Source organism: Chiloscyllium plagiosum, unplaced genomic scaffold (genome assembly GCF_037043375.1).
Source record: "Chiloscyllium plagiosum isolate Xiang-an unplaced genomic scaffold, Cpla_swu_hap1 HiC_scaffold_39, whole genome shotgun sequence".
Taxonomy (NCBI): domain Eukaryota; kingdom Metazoa; phylum Chordata; class Chondrichthyes; order Orectolobiformes; family Hemiscylliidae; genus Chiloscyllium; species Chiloscyllium plagiosum.
The window spans coordinates 21,822,060-21,844,475 of NW_028270177.1; the positions used below are offsets into that span (position 1 = coordinate 21,822,060).

A 22,416-nucleotide genomic window follows, 5' to 3' on the forward strand; every position below is an offset into this window, starting at 1 on the left:
CCAAGAGATGAATTGGCCATAAAAATCTATTGCGCCCCTCGATTGAATTTTGAAAGCTGCAAGTCGTTTAGGAAGGAGGTGGAGCTATGAAAAGGTGAAAGATTGGCTCTGTTTATTAATGATAGTATTAGAACAAATGAGAAGGTGCAGTTTGGGCAGAGATGAGAAATGAAACAGGCAATAAGTTATTTGGGTGTGCGTGTGCATGTGTGTGTGTTGAACAGGTTTCCCCAACAGAAACCACACAGAAGAATGGAGTTTGAAGGACAACATAATGGGATCTTGTCTGAAAGGTATGGCAATCATCTTGCGGGATCTTAACCAGCATATAGATTGAGGAATAGACTAGTATTTCAACTTAACTAAGAGTGATTAAGAGGGCATGAAAGCAAAGCTAGCTAAACAGAGTAGGCAAATTACGTTAAGGAATAGGTCAATAGAGATGGAGTAGCAGACATTTAATGAAATATTTCAACATATGAGAACAGACGTATTTTGATGAGGAAGAAAATTCTAAGGGAAGAATGTACCATCTGTGATTAACTAAAAAATTTAAAGTCAGCATCAGGCTTAAAGATGGCATATAACTTTACCAAGACTGATGACAGGTCAAAAGATTGGACAGGATATAAAAAGCAGTAAAGATCAAAGAGTTTAAAAGGATGAAAAATTAGAGTACGAGGGAAAGCTAGCTAGAATGATAAAATGTGAAAGTAGAAGCTTTTAAGATAGTTAGGAAAGAAAAGTGTTAACAAAGTACATGCTGGTCCTATAGAAAATGCATCTGGGGAATTAATAAGGAGGTGGCAGATGAATTGAACTAGTGTTTTGCATCAGTGTTCACTCTGAGGGATACAAGTAACATCCCCAAAATAGTTGAAAATCAGGAAATGAAAGAAAGAGAGGAAGTCAAGAAAATTAGAATCAGCAGGCAAGTGGCAGGAAGCGAATTGTGCACCTGTTCTGATAGAGTCCACCCGAGTCTCATAAAAGAAATGCTTAGTGAGATAGTTAGTTATAATTTTCCAAAATTCCCTAGATTGAGGGAAGGTTCCATCAATTGTAAAATTACAAATGTAACTCCTTTATTCAAAAAGAGAGGGAGGCATGCAACAGGAAAACTATTGGCCAGTTGGCTTAATAACTGTCAAAATGAAGATATTGGAAATTATTATAAAGATGTGATATCAGGGCACTTATAAATTCAAGGGAATCAAGCATGGTTGTGTGAACAGAAAATCATGTTTAACCAGTTTATTGGAGTTGTGAATAAAGGGGAATTGCTGAATATACTATAATTAGATTTAAAGAAGGCATTTGATAAAAGTGCCACAGCAAATATTATTGAGGAAAGTAAAATTTCATAGTGTAATGGGGAGGTATCACACTGGCAAGAGCAGGAGACAGAGAAAAGGGATAAATAAATCATTTTCTGTTTGCAAGATGTAATGTCTTAAGTGCCACAGAATTCATTGCTGAGGCCTCAATTTTATTTACAAATTATGTAAATAAATTGGCTGAAGGAACCAAAGGTATGGTTGCTAGTTTTGATGATGACACAAAGATAGGTCAGAAAGTAAGTTGAGTAGAACATATAAAGAGGTTCAAAAAGGATGTAGATAGAGTAAATGAGTGGACAAAGATCTGGCAAATGGAGTGTAATGTGGGAAAATGTCTAATTGACCATTTTGGGAGGAGTAACAAAAAAGAAGCCTGTTATCTAAATGGAGGGAGATTGCAGCGCTCTGAGATGTAGAAGAATCTGAATGTCCTAGTTCATGAAGTACAAAAGGTTAGTACACACTTGTCAAATGATAATGAAAACTAATAGAATATTATCATTTAGTGCAAGAGGAATTGAGTACAAAGGTAGAGAGATTTTGCTTCAGTTATATACAGCATTGGTGAGACCGCATCTGGAGTACTGTGTGCAATATTTCACCTTACAAAATTTCAGTCATGGGATATGAGTGTCGCTGGCTGACCAGCATTTATTGCCTGTCCCTAACTGCCCTTGAAAGGTAGTGGTGAGCTGCTTTCTTGAACTGTTACAGTCCATATCTGGTAGATAGACCCATAATGACCTTAGTCAGATGTCACATGACACCAGGTTACAATCCAACAGCTTTATTTAAAATCACAAGCTTTCAGAGTGCTGCTCCTTCATCAGGTGAAGTGATGTCCTTAGAGAAGGAGTTCCAGGATTTTGACCCCGCGACAGTGAAGGAATTGTGATATATTTCTCAGTAAGGATGGTGGTGGGTTGGAGGGGACCTTGCAAGTGGTAGTATTTCCATGTATCTGCTGCCCTTGCCCTTCTAGATGGAAGTAGCCATGAGTTTGGAAGGGATTTTTTAAAGATCTTTGGTGATCTTCAGCAGTGCATCTTGCAGATGGTACACACTTCTTCTACTGCTGAGTGTCAGTGGTGATTGGACTTTGTGGATGTAGTGCCAATCAAGTTGTTTTGTCCTGGATGGTGTCAGTTTCTTGAGCTGCACTCGTCCTGAGCAATATTCCATCACATGCCTGACTTGTGCTTTGTAGAGGGTGGACGGGCTTTGGGAAATCGGGAATTAAGTTACTCAACACAGTATTCCTAGCCTCCTACCTGTCCTTCTAGCCACTGTACTTATATGGCTAGTCCAGGTGAGTTTCTGGTCAATGGTAATCCCCAGGATGTTGATAATGGGGAATTTAGTGAATGTCAAGGGGTGGTGGTTAGATTGTTTCATATTGGAGATGGCCATTGCCTGGCATTTGCGTTGCATGAATGTTATTTGCTAGTTTCTCAGCCCAAGATTGAATGTTGTCTCGGTCTTGATGCATTTGAACCTGAACTGCTTCAGTATCTGAGGAGTCGCAAATGGTATTGAACATTGTGCAATCATCAGCGAACATCCCCTCTTCTGAACTTAGGTTGGAGGGAAGGTCATGAATGAAGCAACTGAAGATGGTTGGTCTGAGGACAATATCCCAAGAACTCCTGTAGGGATGTGCTGGAGCTGAGATGACTGACCTCCAACTACCACAACCATCTTTCTCTGTGCGAGGTACAACCTCAAACTGCAAACAGAGAGTTTGCCCTTGATTTCCATTGATTCCAGTTTTACTAGGGTTCCTTGATGTCAAGGGCTGTCACTCTCACCTCTAGAATTCAGCTCTTTTGTCCATGTTTAAACCAAGGCTGCAGAGAGATCAGGAGCTGTGTGACCCTGGCGGAACCCAAACTGAACATCACTGAGCAGGTTATTGACGCTGCTGATGACACCTTCCATTACTTTACTGATTAAGAGTAGACTGACATGGCAGTAATTGGCCAGGTTGAATTTGTCTTGCTTTTGTATACATGGCATATTTAGGCAATATTCCACATTGTCAGGTGGATGCCAGTATTATAGTTTGGCTATGGTTGTGTCACGTTCTGGAACACAAGTCCTCAGTGCTAATGCAGCAGAGTTGTCAAGGCCAATACCCTTTGCAGTATTCAGTGCCTCCAACTGTTTCTTGATATTACATGTGAGGTAATGCACTTAGGCAAGTCTAATTCTAGAGCGAATTATACAACGAACGGAAGAGCCTTGGGAAAAATTGATGGGCAGAGAGATCTGGGAGTGCAGGTCCATTGTACCCTGAAAATTGCAGCACAGGTGGATAGAGTGGTCAAGAAGGCATATAGTATGCTTGCCTTCATTGGACGGGGTATTGAGTATAAGAGCTGGCAAGTCATGTTAACATTGTACAAGACGTTGGTTTGGCCACATTTAGAATACTGTGTACAGTTCTGGTCACCACATTACCAAAAGGATGTGGACACTTTGGAGAGGGTGCAGAGAAGGTTTACAAGGATGTTGCCTGGTATGGAAGGTGCTAGCTATGAAGAGAGGTTGAGTAGGTTAGGTTTATTTTCATTAGAAAAAAGGAGATTGAGGGGGGGTCCTGATTGAAGTTTACAAAATCATGAAGGGTATAGACAGGGTGGATAGAGACAAGCTTTTTCCCAAGGTGAAGGATTCACACTTTCAAGGTGAGAGGTGGAAAGTTTAAGGGGGATACATGCGGCAAGTACGTCACACAGAGGGTGGTGGGTGTTTGGAACACATTGCCAGCACAGGTGGTAGAGGCAGGCACGGTAGATTCATTTAAGATGCGTCTGGATAAATGCATGAGTAGGTGGGGAGTAGAGGGATACAGATGCTTAGGAATTGACCGACAGATTTAGACAGTACATTTGGATCGGCTCAGGCTTGGAGGGCCGAAGGGCCTGTTCTGGTGCTGTAAGTTTTCTTTGTTCTTTGTTCACACGGTGTGAACTGTATTGGCTGAAAGCTGGTAACTGTGATGCTGGAGACCACTAGAGGACTAATAATTCAAAAGCATTGTCAGCAGTTCAGCATAAGTTTTTTAGACTAATATCTAGAATGAGCACGTTGGCTTACAAGGAAATTTTGGACAGGCTGGACTCGGTATTTAGAAGGGTAAGAGATAACCTGATTGAAACGTATTAGATTTTGAGGAGTCCTGACCACACAGGTGTGGAAAGGATGATTCCTTTCATAGGAGAATTTGAAATTAAAGAATTGCTGTTTCAAATTAGGGGAATGTCCATTGCAATCAGATTTTTTTTCTCTTAGAAGATCAACAGTCTTTGGAATTCTTGCCCTTAAATGGCAGTGGAGGCAGAATATTTTTAAGGCAAAGCTGGATCGATTCTGATAAATAAGGGGGTGCAAGGTTCCCAGGGGTCGGCAGGAATGTGGAGCTATCAGAGCAGCCAAGGTCTCACTATATATTGAAGCAGACGTGATAGTCCAAGCGCCTGCTCCTGCTCCTAATGTGTATGTCTATATGTAACTCCATTCCATTCCTTTCTGAATGGCTAAATCATTGTAATTCGCAAACACTTGTCTGAACTGTAAACTATAAACTTGTATGCTAGATCCAACTTTAGAACAAGTAAAAGCAACAATTCTTAAGATGATGAGTTTGGAGCATTCCAGAAAAATTGTTGCTGATTAAACTGAGTGATGTTCATTAACCTACTCACTCCTCAGACTTGCAGACATTTCTATACCCTGTAACTAAGGAGGGAACTTTAAGTGAGCTATTTAAATTTGACTTTCTATATTAAGCAATTCCAATGAAAGGTTAAAAATACATGTGGTGATTGTTTGTGACCACATCATTGTAACATGTTATGATGTAAAGTAGCCAAACTAAGTTCTATAGTTCTGATGCATCATTAGATTTTTTTGCTGTGTAATTCATGGCTGCTGCTTATTTTGGGCCTGTGGTTTTTCTCTGTTATTAAAAATATGACTAATCTGTGCAGGGGAAATACTTTGAAATCCAGTTTAGCCCAGGTGGGGAGCCAGATGGTGGAAAAATCTCCAATTTCCTACTGGAAAAATCCCGGGTTGTTACACGGAATCCTGGAGAACGAAGCTTCCATATTTTTTACCAGGTTAGTAGTCAGGCTGTTTCTTCTTTCACAATAAAGAAAGCATTTGACTGAAATGGTGGGTGATCTAGGTAGGGCGAGGGGCTGACATCTCATACATATCTACAGTATTAGTGGGTGAAATTGCCAGAATTCAGCTAGCTATGTTTAAGGGTGCTTATTGACAATACTAAAGACCCCACAACTAGTTAATGGTGTGATTCAAAGTCACTCATTTATAGGTATTAATATCATAGAAATGTAGCTGGAATGTTTTAAAAATAAATATACTTGATCCACTTTTGCTGCTAATTAAATATATGTTTGCATTCTGAAAATTCTGAACTTTCTGTAGGTAGAATACAATGTGAAGAACTATGAGGTTACTCACTTTGAAACTAAGAATAGGGGCAGGATTAGGCTTTTCAGGCCATCAGGCCTATGCACCATTCAATATAATCATGGCCGGTTGAACACTTCAATACTTTACCCAGTGTGTCACCGTAATCATGAGTAAAGAAGCAGATTTTTTGTAAGCCTATGAAATTTGTAAATCTTGATGTTAAAGAATCCTTGGATGTACTCCAGCAGTGAACACAGAAAAGTAGCCTGCAGGTACAGCAAGCAATTATAAAGACAAAGGATGTGCTGCTCTTTATTGGACCATTAGAAGAATGCTGTACACAGTCTTGGTCTCCATATTTAAAGAAGATGTGCTTGCATTGGAGACAGCACATCAGAGGTTCACTGCATTGGTTCCTGGATGGTAAAGGTTTTCCGATAATGAAAGGTCAAATGACTTGTGGTTATGCTCACTGGAGTTTAGAAGAATGGAAGATGATCTCATTGGAATATATAATATTCTGAAGAGACTTAATTAGTTTCCCCTGGGTTGGAAATCTGGAACACGGCTGCACAATCAAGACAAGAGGTTGATTATTTAAGGCAGAGATTACGAGAAACTCCTTTATTCAATTATTATTCCAGGAGGTAGTGAATACACCATTGTTGAGTATATTTACGGCTGATACAGTTGGTTCTGATATAATGCAATAGTTCTCCTCTCGTGCGATCTTGCGTTGTAAGAAAATTGTGCAATAGCTGTGCCATTTAAACTAATAGGGCTGGAATTGTTATAACCAATGCAGTTAAGAAAGGTTTGTGTTCTACAAATAGCAGTCTAAATTCTTCAATCGCGTTAAAGCCAATTCGCACTGAAGAAACACGTGTTATAGCAGAACCTACTACACCAACAGATTGTATTGTCTTTCAAGAGATATTGGGAGTGGGCATGAAATTGGAGTTGAAACTCAAGATCAGCTATGATAGTATTAAATGACAGGACCTATACTCCTACTTTTGTTTCTTAATTATAATCATTTATAAATGTGGAACTGGATGCTAAAAGAAAAAGTGTTCTTTGTCCCATATATCTCATTTAAACAATTTTGTTTGTTTCATTCCAAATGGAGTTTGTTCTGTTAATATTCCAGTTGCAGACATGTGTGTAATCATGCAGCTAGAATTAACACATTTTAACTTGCTTTAAAAATAAGACTAATTTTATGTCTCTTCCAGCTCATTGAAGGTGCATCTGCAGACCAAAAGTCTAATCTGGGAATCACTAGTCTGGACTATTATTTTTACCTCAATCAATCTGGTTCCTACAAAGTGGATGACATTAATGATCGGAAGGATTTTCAAGAAACATTGGTGAGGTTTTATTCTTGCTTCACAGAATCAATCATCTCACATTTTATTGATTGAAAGCAGTTGTCTGTGTGGACATGGCCTTGATGGCTAAATGCACCACATCGTGCTTCCTGATGCCCTGCAGACTGATATCGACCAGGCTCTGTCTGAGTTGATTTCTTTATAACATGGCCTCCATTGTTGGCAAAATGTTTCCCTTTTTTGTTATTGAAGGGTCAGTTAGGCAAAGCAGGTAATGCTGTTCCAGGCTTGACAAAGCCAACTGTTGAATCTCTTGATCCTTCTACAAGATACTTATACTATGCAGTCATTTTTTCCAAAATAGAAGCATTATTCACTTGCTAGCTGTCCTGTAAATAAATTTAACATAAATTATAAACCAGCAGCGAGATCAATGATTCTCCAAATCACGTGCCTCATCAGATAAGCTTCATCAGCAACTTCAGGAGCCAATCTGTTTTGTATGTTTGGACATCACTAAATTTTAAATGATTATTCATTTCCAGCACGCTATGAACGTGATTGGAATCTTTGCTGATGAACAGGCGATGGTTTTACAGATTGTGGCTGGCGTGCTTCACATGGGCAACCTGAGTTTTAAAGAGGTTGGCAACTATGCTGCTGTAGAAAGTGAAGAATGTAAGTACTTTGTTTCTGGAGTCTCAGCATGTTACAAGTCAAGATGCGTTCGTACGTTTGTATTAGACCAGAGCTGGTGAACTGTGTACAGTTTTGGGCTCCTTCCTAGAGCAAGAATATTAAAACAAAGTTGAGAAGACAGAGCAGATTCACCTAGATGCTGCCCAGTATAAAGGAAAACCAGGACATCTTGGTCCAAATCAGGTTGTTGAGTATTTGATAGTATTTGATAGAAAAACCTTTGATGGGGAAAAGAAGAATGGATAGGACAAGATAGATAGAAGCAGACTATTTCCACAATCAATTCTGGGACCTTTCTATAGACCAGAGGAAATCTTTTTATCCACTGGGTTATGAGGCGTGTATCAACCGAGTTAACAATTGAACTAGAAAGTGCAGGGACATTTAAGACTATTTTGATAGTTTATTCAAGATAATGGGATAGAAGCCTGGCACATGGGATGAGTCTCACTGCTTGTGTGCGGTTAACTGCCAACATGGAAGTGGTAAGGCCAAAAAGCCCAATCCTGCAAAATCTCTGCAAACATTAGCATAGCCATCAAACTTTTCCAGATTTAACTCTGTTGCACCTACATCCTTGCAAATGTTCATAAATATTTATCCTGCTACTTGCGCACTCTTAGTTGCCATGTTTGTGCTATTCAGCATCTGACCTGTGACACATCGCTCAGTGTGTCATTGGCTATCTCAGCACACCATGACAGTGATGCAATATTATTCTCATCTCCATGCCAAATGCTGGGGCAGATTTTGACTTTGGCTGGTAGCAAGTCAGCAGCCTTTTATACATCTTTTCCGACTGTCATTTTCAATTATCCCAATGAGGAGAGATGAGAAACAGCTGCTAATTTATTACAACCAGACTTACATTCTTGTGCAATGTCAGGAATGTTCCAACAGAGTGAAAGACAGGTATTAGGATTGTGATTTCAATAGTACGCCAGTGAACAAGTTTTCAATTGAAAAACGAGCAGGTTTGTTGGATCTAGTTGGGTTTTTGGTTCCTAAATCAATCTTTGCGCTTTGCAGGCGGTGATTTGAAACAGTTCTCTCTGTTAAAGTTTTGTAATCGCTGTTCAATCTGTTTCTAAACAGTGAGGTAAAATGCTGTCTCACTGGAATGAAAATCAGATGGGTTTTATAAATGCTGATTGACACCTCATGGTCATTGCCTAAGAGCAATAAGTTTAAAAAATTTACACCATTGTATCAAAATTAGAATTGGGAGGTTCTTCTAAAAATGTGGAATGGCTAGTGTTTTATTTTACTGTACTAAAAATAAATATATCCTTTGTAACAATAAACACAAGTTCAGATGGCTACTGTCAGATTTTTGCACTGAACTTTCTTTCCTCAGGAAGTGTTTGATTTCCTGTTTCTTTCTCTTGTGCACCGTTTTCCCTTGATCCTGCACATAGTTGTATTCTGTTCCATCTTGGACAATTTTGCAACATTCCCTAATTATGGATGGTTTATTTTACCCTGGGATTGTAAGCGCCTGCCTGTAGCAGTCTGCATCCTGTTCTGAAACATCTGTGCCTGTTGCAGCTGCCAAAACCCACCAACTGCATTTTAATTTGAAACAGAGCTCGTTCAATTTACTGCAGCCTTCTTGTGACCGTTCTGTGACCAGAATTCACCATCTACGAGAATGTCTATTTGAATTTCCAATGGTGTGAATTCCCAGAGCTTCTGACAGATTCCCAGAAACTGGGTGCATCTGGTCGATCTGTAATGATTAATTTCAGGAGGATTGAAGGATGGTTTTGAATGCTGTCTAAGGCTGCAAGAAGGATTGCTTTAGCGGTTATGTGCCTCAGGTTTACGCCCACCTCTCTTGAAACCATTGACTCAGAGTTATAGCCCCACAACTGTTAGCGAGCCTCCCTAGAATGTTTTTTCCTCAAAGCTTCCTGGAATATGGCGACTGCATTCTAGGGTAATTCATGTACTACTTAAACAGCACTTGTGTTTGTTTTAATGCATTTTGGTGTTCCCCTCGCATTTCTGTGCCTCTCAGGATGACCTAGACAACATTAGCAACACATGCCCTGGCACAGCAGAAACACAAGTCTCCCTGCATTCTCATGGACATTGTGGTACAGCTGATTGTCAGCCCTTTGGAGGAACTGTCCTGTTTACATCCTATTAACTTTAACAGGGTGAATGGCATGGTGGCTCAGTGGTTAGCACTGCTGTCTCACAGCACTAGGGTCCCAGGTTTGATTCCAGCCTCGGGTGACTGTGTGGAGTTTGCATATTCTCCCCGTGTCTGCGTGGGTTTCCTCTGGGTGCTCCAGTTTCCTCCCACAGCCCAAAGATGTGCAGTTCAGGTGAATTGGCCATGCTAAATTGCCCATAGTCAGAGGGAAATGGGTCTGGGTGGGTTACTCTTCAGAGGGTCAGTGTGGACTTGTTGGGCCAAAGGGCCTGTTTCTACGCTGTAAGTAATCTAATCTAACATAAAACCATTTCTACAACTGGCCAGCCATCTGACTGGGTAGTAAAGATAAAAATGGTGCCTAGTGTGTTCAGCATCATCACACGTTCTTCCCAGAACCTTGCAGTGCATTTATTGTGTCACTGTGATGCAGTGGCAACTCTGTTTTATTTCTGAAATGGAAAGTTCAAGTTATTCTTCAGAAACATGAGTGCAAAGTTTAGGTTTGCAGCAGGACAGAACTGGAGAGTTGTCAACAGTGTTATCGTCAATAATTCTCCATCGACTGTCATCACTAAGACAGAATAACCAGTCATTATCTGCTTGCTGTTTATGGGATCTTACAGTGTAGAAGTTGCTTGGTATCATTCATATTTTTCAGCAGTGGCTACATTTCAGAGGTACTTAATTGGCTTCAAAATAGTTTGGGATGTGCTGAGGTCATATATGAAATGAACTGTATAAATGCAAGTTCTTTCTCTTGCTGTTAATGAAATGTTTTCTTTATCACAGTGTACAATTACAGACTCTCTACACACCTGGATTTTCAATATAATACAACTGTATTTAATTCCCAAGTGGCTTCAATCAAGGCCAAATTGAACTCTGACAATTCATTTAATGAACAGCTTGTGAAGTGGTGCTTTAAAAGGCAGAGTGCTGTGACCCAGCCGTGTGTGAATACTAATCACTCCTCAGTAATTAGGTTCACCTGTGATTGAAAGTCAGGAACTTCAAAATATTGCAGTAATTGTTCTAATCATACAGGGGGGTATTTCCAAAAGTTGATGACCCTCAACATTCTCCAGATAACATAATGATAAGAATTGTAGCTCTGGCAAGGTGGCACCAGTGTGATTGTGATTTTTGGACAGATAGAGACTTAGCACTTCCAACAACGTTGAGTCCAATATGTCTTCTTCAGAACATAACCGGCCTGGAAAAGTGAAGCATTCTAAACATGTTCACACAGAATGAGCAATATGATTTAGTGCCATTTCCCTGCTTTTTCCCGTAATCTTGAATTTTGTTTCTACTTAAATATTTGTCAAATGCTGTCTTGAATTTCCTCCAACTGTTTGCTTGCTTTGCTGGATGGCACTGGCTCAAAGAGAGAGCAGAAGTCCCCTAGAGTAGCAAGCCCTCCAGAATTGACTTGCAGTCTCCAGGAATTGGAGATATTGTTGCATGCAACTCTGGAGAAAAATTATGCAAACTTTCAAAAATATATTTCTTTTTTTTTGGATGTTTCCCTTTACCAGATAAAGTATTGTTGAAAAAAGGGAAATAAAGACTCTTTAGCTGACATCATCCAATTGGGTAATAGGTTATTCTGTTTTCCAGTTGGTGAAGGAAAGCAGTGTATCACACGGATAGATGTGTGGATGAACTAATGGAGAGAGAGTGGGTCATGTGATGAAACCTGCAAAAATCAAATTAATCACTGTTTAGAACCCTATAGCCCTCTAGTGTCTCATCCACATTATGTTTGTCATGTATGAGCCTATGTATGAGTATAAGCCTCACCAAAAGCCCATACATAGCTAATGTCTAGATTGGAGCAATGGGCTTTGAGGCCTAATGTATGTTCTCTACCCCAATCTCACCAAGATATTTCAAGCTCATTCAGATTAAGCATTAACTTCCGCACCAACCACTGCATATACAGGCACTGGACCATCATGGAGCTGTGCTCTTGTAGCTCACATTACATTTTAGTTCTTATTTTATTTATATTCTTTCCGAATAACTGTTTAGGACCCAGCTGGATTATTGTGTCCAAGATTGCGCACCACTACTTAGGATAGATGTCAAGACTTTTGACAGGGTGCGCAAGAGATTTATTGGAATGGTTCCAGGGATGATGCACTTCTGCTATGTAAAGAGACCAATAAAGCTGGGATTGTTCTCCTCAGAGCAGAGAAGGATAGTTGAACTTTAATACAGATATACAGAACTAGGAAGGGTTTTGATAAAATCAGTAAGAAACTGTTTCCATTGGCAGGATGGTCAGTAACCAGAATGTTCAGATTTAAGGTAATTGGCAAAAGAGTAACCAGAAAATTATTTCATGCATTGAGTTTGGGTGGTGGGAATTTACTGCCTGATATAGTACAGTGTGTTCTGGTATAACACGACCTGGTTCCACTGCAACCTCGCACTATAGAAAATCACGCTGTGGAGAAACGCAATAGAAAATGCTATACACATTCAGTAGAAAGTTTGCATTATCCAAACAGTGTCCACTATTCATCAATCATGTTATAACCAATTTGCGTTGATGAAACGCACGTTATACCAGAACAATCTGTTTGGGAAGCAGATTTAATAGTAATTTTCAAAAGGAAAAATGTGCAGAGCTATATTGAAAGTCAGAGGAGTGGAACAAATTCAATAATTCATTTCACAGACTTAGAACAGGTACAGTGGGCTGAGAGGTCTGCTTCTGTGCTGAATTCTATGATTTCCAGAGATATTTAACACAATGTGTTATTAAACAAAAGTCTCCCAATTTGCCTGAACCCGTCATTTGGCCTGCAAAAGTACTCTGAAGGATGTAAACTTTCAAGAGCCTAAATTGCTTATCCTTAATTCCTCTCACTATTCCAGTAGAAGTGTTAATATAAACACTTTAAACAAGCTAATACCCCCAGTAAAATAATGTATCGTGTAATGATTAGATTCAGAGATTAGATTCCCTACAGTGTGGAACTGGCCCTTTGGCCCAACAAGTCCACACCAACCCTCCGAAGAGTGACCCACTCAGACCCATTCCCCTATATTTACCACTGACTAATGCACCTAACACTATGGGCAATTTAGCATGGCTAATTCACCTAACCTGTACATCTTTGGATTGTGGGAGGAAACCAGAGCACCTGGAGGAAACCCACGCAAACACGAGGAGAATGTGAAAACTCCACACGGACAGTTGCCTGAGGCGGGAATCGTAATGTTAAAGTTGCATTAATTCCACCCAATGTGACAGACTTTAGTTGGAGACAGGGAGTTCTGTGCCAGTATTTATGGAGAGCAAGCGTATTCTGTACAACTTGTGAGAGTCCTTGGTAATTATGACTAGTAAAATAAACTGTAGTTATTGCAATTATGCACTAAATTATCTTGTTAGTTAAGACAAGTGCCTCTACTATTTAGACTCACCAGTGGAACTATTGGACAGGCTGTAGACACAGTATAGTCAAAGGAGGATTGGCAGACAATCAGGAGGCTGGAAGATCACAGCAAGCCAGGCAACATCAGGTGGTGGAGAAGTCGACGTTTCGGGTGGCCTTCTCCAGCTCCTGGTGCTGCCTGGCTTGCTGTGTTCTTCCAGCCTCCTGCCTGTCTACCTTGGATTCCAGCATCTGCAGTTATTTTTTGTCTCTAAAGGCACAACCATTGTCTTGTGCCACCCACTGGCAGGGATGGTAGATACCACAAAGCGCGGGATGGTATTTTAGGCAAACACTTTGGCAGCATACTAATGTCATTTTAGGCTGAATTTATCTTGTCAATAGTCTAGTTTGTTTTTTTAAAAAAACTATCTAAATCATAGTTAAAAATCACACAACACCAGGTTATAGTCCAACAGGTTTATTTGGAAGCACTAGCTTTCAAAGCGCTGCTCCTTCATCAGGTGGTTGATGAAGCCTGATGAAGGAGCATCACTCCGAAAGCTCATGCTTCCAAATAAACCTGTTGGACAATAACCTAGTGTTGTGTGATTTTTAACTTTATCCACCCCAGTCCAACATCAGCTCCTCCACATCCTGGCTAAACCATGTCATTGTAAATGAAAGCACAGTAAAATGTCTCTGTGTAGAGGATATTGTAAGCCTTATCAATTAAGGCTTCAGAATAAAACAGATATTTGCCTTCTTTTTAATCATTGATGAATTTTTGTAAATCCATAAATTAAGACTTGTGTTTGCAAAGGAGCCAAGACTTCCCTATACATAAGATGAGCAAAATTCCTTTATTGAGCAAATAAATAACTCTGATTATTTATACCACAGTCCTAGCATTCCCAGCTTTCCTACTTGGTATTGATCAAGAGCGATTAAAGGAAAAATTGACCAGCCGGAAAATGGACAGCAAATGGGGAGGAAGGTCTGAAAGCATTAATGTGACGTTAAATGTGGAGCAGGCATGTTACACAAGGGATGCACTTTCCAAGGCTCTTCACGCACGCATTTTTGACTATTTAGTAGATGTAAGTACAGCTGGGCACTTTGTATCTGCACAGAGATTAATGTGGTTTCTAACAATGGTAAAGTGAGATCATGCTGTTAAATATTTAAAGGAGCAGTATCCAGACGTTGCCTATTGTCATGGAGCTACATTGTTTTTCATGGAGGCTCAGGGAGCTGCTTTAGAACATTATTTCGACTCTAATCAGCAGATAGGTTGTGAAAACGGTGCTTGAAATGTTGGATGAACATTGAGCGATAAACACAGTAGAATAGTTTCTCATTATAATGTAATTGTTACTAAAGCATTTGTGACAGCATTTATTTCACACAGACCCCGAGGAAGTCTTTTAAACAAAAGGATTGTCCTAAACTGTCCTTCCTCTTTAATTGAATCCCATAGACTGATCGAAGTGCTTTTTACTGAACAGTATTGTTCTGTATTTTCTTTGCCTCCATTGCAGATGTTTTTTGCCACATGTGCTCTGTTGTTACTGTCACAGCAGTCAGCTTGTTTGACTAAATGAACAATTCTCCCTTAATTAAATTATCTCATGTACCAGGTTTCTCATTGTTACAGCATTAAAGAAATACTCAATAGAAGCAACATAGAAGATGCAATTAACTCTTAGGTTGCTCCAATTAAATATTTTAGATCCAAACCTGAATCTAATATATTAAGCCATTAAACCAGTAGTTCTGGAGCACGAGTTATTGATAAAAACAAATTAAGTACAGAGTACAGAGTATTGCTTGAAATTACAGAGTATTGTCTGCCAATCCTTCTGTAAACAAGAAATTAACCATTTGATTAAAAGCATCCAACTCCAATTCTCTTCAATATGAGAGATTTTCCACTTGTCAAGGTGAGGACTAGGGTCTGTCAGAAAAATGGCTCCTGACTGCTGTACTATGGGCCCCACTCCAGCAGAAATATGTTTTTTTCTCAGGAGAAAACAAGATTGTGATTGGCTGTCATGTCCCTTACAGTTCATTGGTCTAATGGTGCTGTCTGAATTTGCTGAGATTCACATGTGCTAGCTAACTTGGGTTTATGGTTTCTTGCATCTTTAGATCTGTACAGCACCAAGGAGGAAGAGTATCTGAGGGAAAGGGAAAGCTTTTTTTTGTACTGATTCCTCATGAGTATTTCTTATCTCACACTTTTAATAGTGGTTCTGCTGATAACTTAGCTCCTTGTTGTGATTTCAGGGTTGTTTTTGGATAGTTTCAGTGTTGACTGTTTCAAACCAAAAACATTTTAATTGCAAGATGACTGACAAAAAGATGTCAGTCATTTTGTTAACATTTTTCCTGATTTTACTACATTATTAATAAGATTTTATTATTAAGTTGGCAGAGGGTCTATTGCAGATAAGTTTTTATTATAATTATAACAGGACTGATGTAATGTCTGTGCATTGAAATTCCATTCTATGCTGTAATATTGAAGATATCTTTATTAATACTAAACATGAGGAATTTCACATCAGCATGGTAACTAAATTGTGCAGCTATATTTCAACACCAAAATATTTTTCCACAACATGTGTATTCACCAATATTTTGTATTTTTTCCAGTCCATTAACAAAGCTATGGAGAAAGACCATGAGGAGTACAACATTGGTGTTCTAGATATTTATGGCTTCGAGATTTTTCAAGTATGACTTTAATTTACTTGTTTCAGTGCAGTTTATTTTCACACTATTGTTCAAGTAAATTTAAGCATCAAATACAGTATTTATGAACAAATTCACACAAGTAACTTTAAATTCTCCTTGGCGTGTCTCAAAATACTTCAGTTCCCTGTGTTCAGTAAGTATTTTTATCCAGCTAGTAATTTTGAAAGACAATAAAAGTTGGTGTTTTCTCTTGAGTCGAAACAATTAATGTTATTAATAGGTGGACACTGCAGCCCAGATGTTCACCATGTCAGAGAGCCTCACATGACCCTGCAAAACTAGGAAGTGCCATATTTACGAGGGGGACTTCCAATTTCCAGCCACTTCTGAAATTTTCACCATACCAGAGCATCCTGTAAGCAATTATAGGATTTGTGCTGCATGTCTAATTTTCCAATCTATTTTCAAAGTGGGGTGCCTGTTAAGTGAATGATTTGATGACCAATTCGCGTTCTTACAGAATAGACATGTTTGTTTTCATACAACATTAGTGAGAGAAATTTCAACATATTTTGAATTTTTTGTATCAATCAGAGTTTTGCAATAACCATCAATACTCAGCTAACTTTAGTTTATATCAGCATGGTTCCTGAAGTCTGCCTATTTTGGATCTATGGGAGAATGAAGAGCAAAGGGTGATGGGTGGGGCACGGGTTAACATGAGTTGACATTTAGTTGGCATAATAGCTATAAAGGGCCTTTGCAGGTAAGTGGCTCACATGAGTTGGCATAATGAGGGTGGGTACAGGAGCAAAAGAGCTTTAGGTGAAATTGAGATTATGAGGGTAGGTAGAAGGACATGTGTTGGTAAAGAGTGTATGAGACATAATGGAGGTGTGTACAGAGGCATAGAATGGCATGGAAGATGAGGGAACATTGGGGGTGTGTGCATAGTGTTAGGTGAGTTATGGTGAGACTGTGGAGGAGTAATGGGCTGTGAAGGCTGAAGGGCTGTTTTTGCCTTTATTAGTTTTATATTCATCTTCAACAGCGATGGTGTAGTGAGGGTCTGGCCCACATCTAGAGCCTACACCCTCCACTCTCATTCCACTGTCACCCAACCCATCTCCACCATTGTGCAATGAAAATCCAACCTCACGGGCCAGTTTTTCCCACTTTAGGGTTGGAAATGTCCCAAACCGTGATTGAAAATCAGGATCTTAACATATTTGTAAGATCCCTTTATGCTCCATTTTTAAAATCTTGGATGTTTGATTTTAAAACTGCAAGATTATTGCAAATGGAGTTTAATATACGTGTGAGGTCTTGCATTTTGGAAAGTCGAATTGAGGTAGGCGTTTCATGGTGAATGGTAGGGCCTTAAGGAGTTTGTGGAACAGAGGGGCCTTGGAGTTCAGGAACACAGTTCTCTGAAAGTGGAATCACAGGTAGACAGGGCAGTGAAGGCAGTTTTTGGCACACTGGCCTTCATCAGTCAGGGCACTGAGTATAGAAGTTGGGAATTATGGTGCAGTTATACAGAATGTTGGTGAGGCCACACTTGGAGTATCGTGTTCAGTTTTGATCACCTTGCTACAAGAAGGATATTATTAAACTGGAAAGAGTGCAGAAGAAATTTACAAGGATGTTTCCAGACTCAAGGGTCTGAGTTATAGGGCTAGGATTTTTTTTCTTTCGAGCATAGGAGATTAGGAGGGGACCTTAAGAGGCATGGATAGGGTGAATGCACTCAGTCCTTTTCCCAGGGTTGGGAAATCAAGGACCAGAGAGCATCAGTTTAAGGTTAGAGGAGAAAGAATAAAAGTGAACCTGAGGGGCATCTTTTTTACATAGAGGGTAGTATGCATATGGAATGAGCTGCCAGCCTTTGAGGTGGGTACATTAACAACATTGCAAAGGCATTTGGACAAATACACGGATAGGAAAAGTTTAGAAGGCTATGGGCATAGCACAGGGAAACGGGTTTGAAGTGGACGGCCATCTTGGTCGACATGGAGCAATTTGGGTGAAAGTGCCTGTCTCCATGCTGTAGGACTCTGACTCTCTAAGAGAAATGTTGGACTTGAAATCTGCTGTTTGACCAGACTTTATACCTAACACTAATTTCTAAGTTTTACTGAAAGTGTTTATGTGCTGCTAATGTCTTCATTTTCAAGATGTTCCCCTGTGTATTTGTAGAAAAATGGCTTTGAGCAGTTTTGCATCAACTTTGTGAATGAAAAGCTCCAGCAGATATTTATTGAGCTCACTCTGAAAGCTGAGCAGGTATGGCTGACATTTCAAAATTATTTATGCTGTTGTAGTAGCCCATCCACTTAGATAGCCCCCTTATTTAAATGAACTGGTTGCAGCATCAAGCAGTAGCTCCATCTAATTTAGTCATTCTTTCTGTAACCTTCCAGAAATATATCCAACGTATTTGCATTTATATTATAATTCAAAGTCTTATCCCCAAAGTTTACTGCACTAAGTGATATCATTACAAGATCATGAGACTAAATGGCCAGCTTTTTTTTCTGCACTTCTGTTATCTTCTCTTTAATCATATTTATTCTAGGGATCATATCACTGAATATATTTTTGTTTTGCTTGGGAGCATTGATATTGGAAACTTGGCAAATGAAAGTTTGATATATTTATGAAGCTGAACTGACAAATAGATTATATTACAGCCATTAACTGCTTTGCAGAGGATGTTTATGTTCCACAAATTTTGGGACATAGTGCTAATGTCTGTGCCTCTGGACAGATAGACCCTAGGTTAAGTCCTGCCATCCCTGAAGGTGTGTCATAAGAGGTCCAAACAGGTTGATTAAAAATAATCTATCCATAAATCCTGCATTTTAAACTGTTTGCACATCAGTAAAATGCCACTTTAAAGAAAATCTAGACCTTTCACCATTTCAATTCATTTTCTGTCCCTGTTTCAATTTAATTTTGATCCATTTTCCATGCAAGGAAGGTCGACATGAATCTTCATCCACTCCATTCCCCTGTCAACCGTACAGTCTTAAATCATATTGACCTTGAGCATAGGTCAGATCTAAAACTAGTTAAAATTCCAGAATCACGTACTTGAGGATTGGAAATAATTCATCTGTTTGAATGTTATTTTTACAGACATATAAATGCATTAAGCTCTCATCCATTGTTATTGCTGGTCTGATAAATATAACAAAGATTGGTCTTGGACTTTATAATGTGACCACAAGACACTCTTCAAAATGTTATTAGTTCAGTATACATTCTGGTTTTAAAACAAACTGTGACAGGTCTTTTTTGGAACTAGTGTTCAACATCAACTTTTTAATTCGTCACACTTCAACGTTTTCACTTCCAGAAAATATATTAACTTTGTCGTCATAATTTCTCAATTAAACAAAGACAATTTTCATCATTTAAGGAATAACTTGTTGCCCAGTGTTATATCTGCCTTTGACACCTATCAACAATAACTTGCTGTATATTAATTATAAATGATGAATTTTCTCTGTTTTAATTCACATTTACAAAGACCAATTAATTTTTGAATACAACCAACAGTATTGGTCAAAGGGCTTCCATTCAAATTATAAGTATTCTCCGGACTGTTTCACTGTATTGGCAAGTCAAAAAATTTTCTTCAAGATGTAATTAACAAAAACCAACTTTTAATTTGCATTATGTTACAAAAGAAAATCATATATAGTACAGAATTTTTGACTGTTTGGCCAAAAAAACAGCTAGATTGTAATTGTATTAGAATCAGCACCAGTGTGCTTCACCTTGATAAGCAGAAAATGTGCAAATGTACTTTTGAAATTGAAACTTAGCAGAGGCTGTTAGCCAGCAATTATAATTTGTAGTACTACTGTGTTTTAGTGAGTACTGTTACTATTCAATGTCCTTTATTTCAGTTCATCTGCAATCATTTCTCTTCAGCCTGAATGAGCTCAACAGTTAATATGTAATTTTCATTCCCCCAGGAAGAATACGTGCAGGAGGGAATCAAGTGGACTGCAATCGACTATTTCAATAATAAAGTAGTCTGTGACCTCATAGAGAACAAAGTTGTAAGTATCAGAACTGGTTCTTCTATATACTTAGAACAAAGTTCAAATATATGAAATTGTATCTTGTTTCATATTTCATTATTCATCAGCTGTTTATTGAAAAAGAATTCATGCTTCTCCCCTCAATTGATCATTGGTTTTACTTAGAAGTATTCTCATAAAAATGTTTCCTTTAATCTATTATAAATCTCTTGGCCTTTTCTAATTATTTAAACTTTCTGATTTGTTTTTGGCATCTGTTGGCTAATATTAGACTCCAGTAACCATATGGCCATTGCTGTGATCACCCCTGTTCTTCAGTGTTCTATGCTGTGATTCTTCTGTTGAAATTTGCAATTGGTCTGTGATAGCCACTTGTCTACAGCATAGGAGGAATGTTTATTTATTCACTCGTAGGATGTAGAGATCACTGACTGGGTAACAATTATTGCCTGTCCCTAGTAATGCTTGGGAAGGTAATGGTGAGCTACCTTCTCAAACCACTGCAGTAGGTTGACCCACAATCCCCAGAGGGAAGGAATTCTAGGATTTTAATCCAATGACAGTGAAGGAATGGCTATGTATTTCTAAGCCAGGATGTTGAGTTGCTTGCTGGTGATAGTGTTCACATGTATCTCCTGCCCCATCCTTCTGGATGGAACTGGTCATAGCTTGGAAGGTGCTATGTAAGGATATTTAGTGAATTTATGCAATGCATTTTGCAGATCGTACAAACTTGTGCTCCTTTGCATCAGTGACGGAGAGAGTGGGTGGTGGTGGAGAGAGTGTGTATTTGTAGATGTGAAGCCACTTTAAGGGGGTTGCTTTGGCCTAGAGCTGCTTGAGAATTGTTGGAGCTGCACCCATCCAAAAGGTGGGGAATATTCCATCACACGCCTGACTTGTGTTTTGTAGATGGTGGGCAGGCTTTGGGAAGTTATTCACCACAGTATTCCTAGGCTTTGATCTGCTTTCACAGCCACTGTGTTTACACAGCGAGTCCAGTTGAGTTTCTGGTAGCCCCCATGATGTTGATAGTCGGGGATTCAGTGATGGTAACACCATTGAATGTCAAGGTGTTTGATTGTCTCTAATTGAAGATGGTCATTGCCCGGCATTTGTGCGGCACAAATATACTTGCCACTTGTCAGCCTAAGCCTGGATATTGTTCAAATCTTGTTTGACCACATCTGCTTCAGTGCCTGAGGAGTCACAAATTGTGCTGAACATTGTGCAATCATCAGCGAACATCGCTACTTCTGACCTTATGATGGAGCAAAGATCATTGATGAAGCAGCTGAAGATTGTCGGGCCTAGGACGCTACCCTGAGCAACTCCTGCAGAGATGTCTTGGAGCTGAGATGATTGACCTCCAACAACCACAACCGTCTTCCTATGTGCCAGGCATAACTCCAACCAATGGATAATTTACCCCCGATATATATTGATTCCAGTTTTGCTCGGGCTTCTTTATGCCACATTAGGCCAAATGCGGCCATAATGTCAAGGGCAATCATTCTCACCTCACCCCTGGAATTCAGCTCTTTTGTCCATGTTTGAACCCAAGGCTGTAATGAAGTCAGGAGCTGATTGGCCCTCGTGGAACCAAAACTGGGCATCACTGAGCAAGTTATTGCTGAGTAGGTGCTGCTTGACAGCACTTTTGATGACATCTTCCATCACTGTACTGATGATTGGCTGTAGAGTGGTGGAGCAGTAATTGGCTGGGTTGAATTTATCCTGCTTTTTGTGTACAGGACAAACAAGGGCTATTGCCAGTGATGTAACTGTAATGGAACAGCTTGGGTAGAGATGCATCAAGTTCTGTTTGGCATGCATGTAGTCCTATTTGGTGGTTTCATCAGGTTGACACCTCATTTTTAGTATGCTTTCCTGCACTCTCCTTTGAACCATGGTTGAGTGGGTAATCCGCTGGCCATGAGGTTGCAGTTCATGGTGGCCCACAGTGCCTCATAGATGCCCAGTCTTGAGTTGCTAGATCCTTTCAAAGTCTGTCCTATTTTTCACGGTGTTGGTGCCATTCTGCATGGTGGAGGGTGTTCTCAATGTGAAGGGAAAACTTCATGTCTACAAGGACTGTGCAATGGTCACTTTTACTGATACTGTCATGGACAGGTGCATCTGCAGCTGACAGATTAAATAAAGTCAAGTATATTTTTCCCTCTTGTTAGTTCCCTCAGTGCCTGATGCAGACCCGGGCTAGCAGTGATGTCTTTAGGACCTGACCAGCTCCATCAGTAGTACTGCTACTGAATCACTCTTGGTGGTAAATGATAA

At 39.5% G+C, this 22,416-nt stretch overlaps 1 protein-coding gene across 3 annotated transcripts in view; it reads left to right on the forward strand.

The window, feature by feature from the left end:
• Nucleotides 1-22,416, forward strand: part of myo1ea (myosin IEa) — a 158,320-nt gene that overhangs the window by 79,912 nt on the left and 55,992 nt on the right. For all 3 annotated transcript variants that reach the window (XM_043677435.2, XM_043677437.2, XM_043677436.2), the window contains 7 exons: nt 5,333-5,464; nt 7,019-7,153; nt 7,660-7,792; nt 14,270-14,466; nt 16,025-16,105; nt 18,266-18,352; nt 20,053-20,139. In XM_043677435.2, the coding sequence (XP_043533370.1) occupies nt 5,333-5,464; nt 7,019-7,153; nt 7,660-7,792; nt 14,270-14,466; nt 16,025-16,105; nt 18,266-18,352; nt 20,053-20,139 (852 nt within the window). The remainder of the gene's footprint in view (nt 1-5,332; nt 5,465-7,018; nt 7,154-7,659; nt 7,793-14,269; nt 14,467-16,024; nt 16,106-18,265; nt 18,353-20,052; nt 20,140-22,416) is intronic.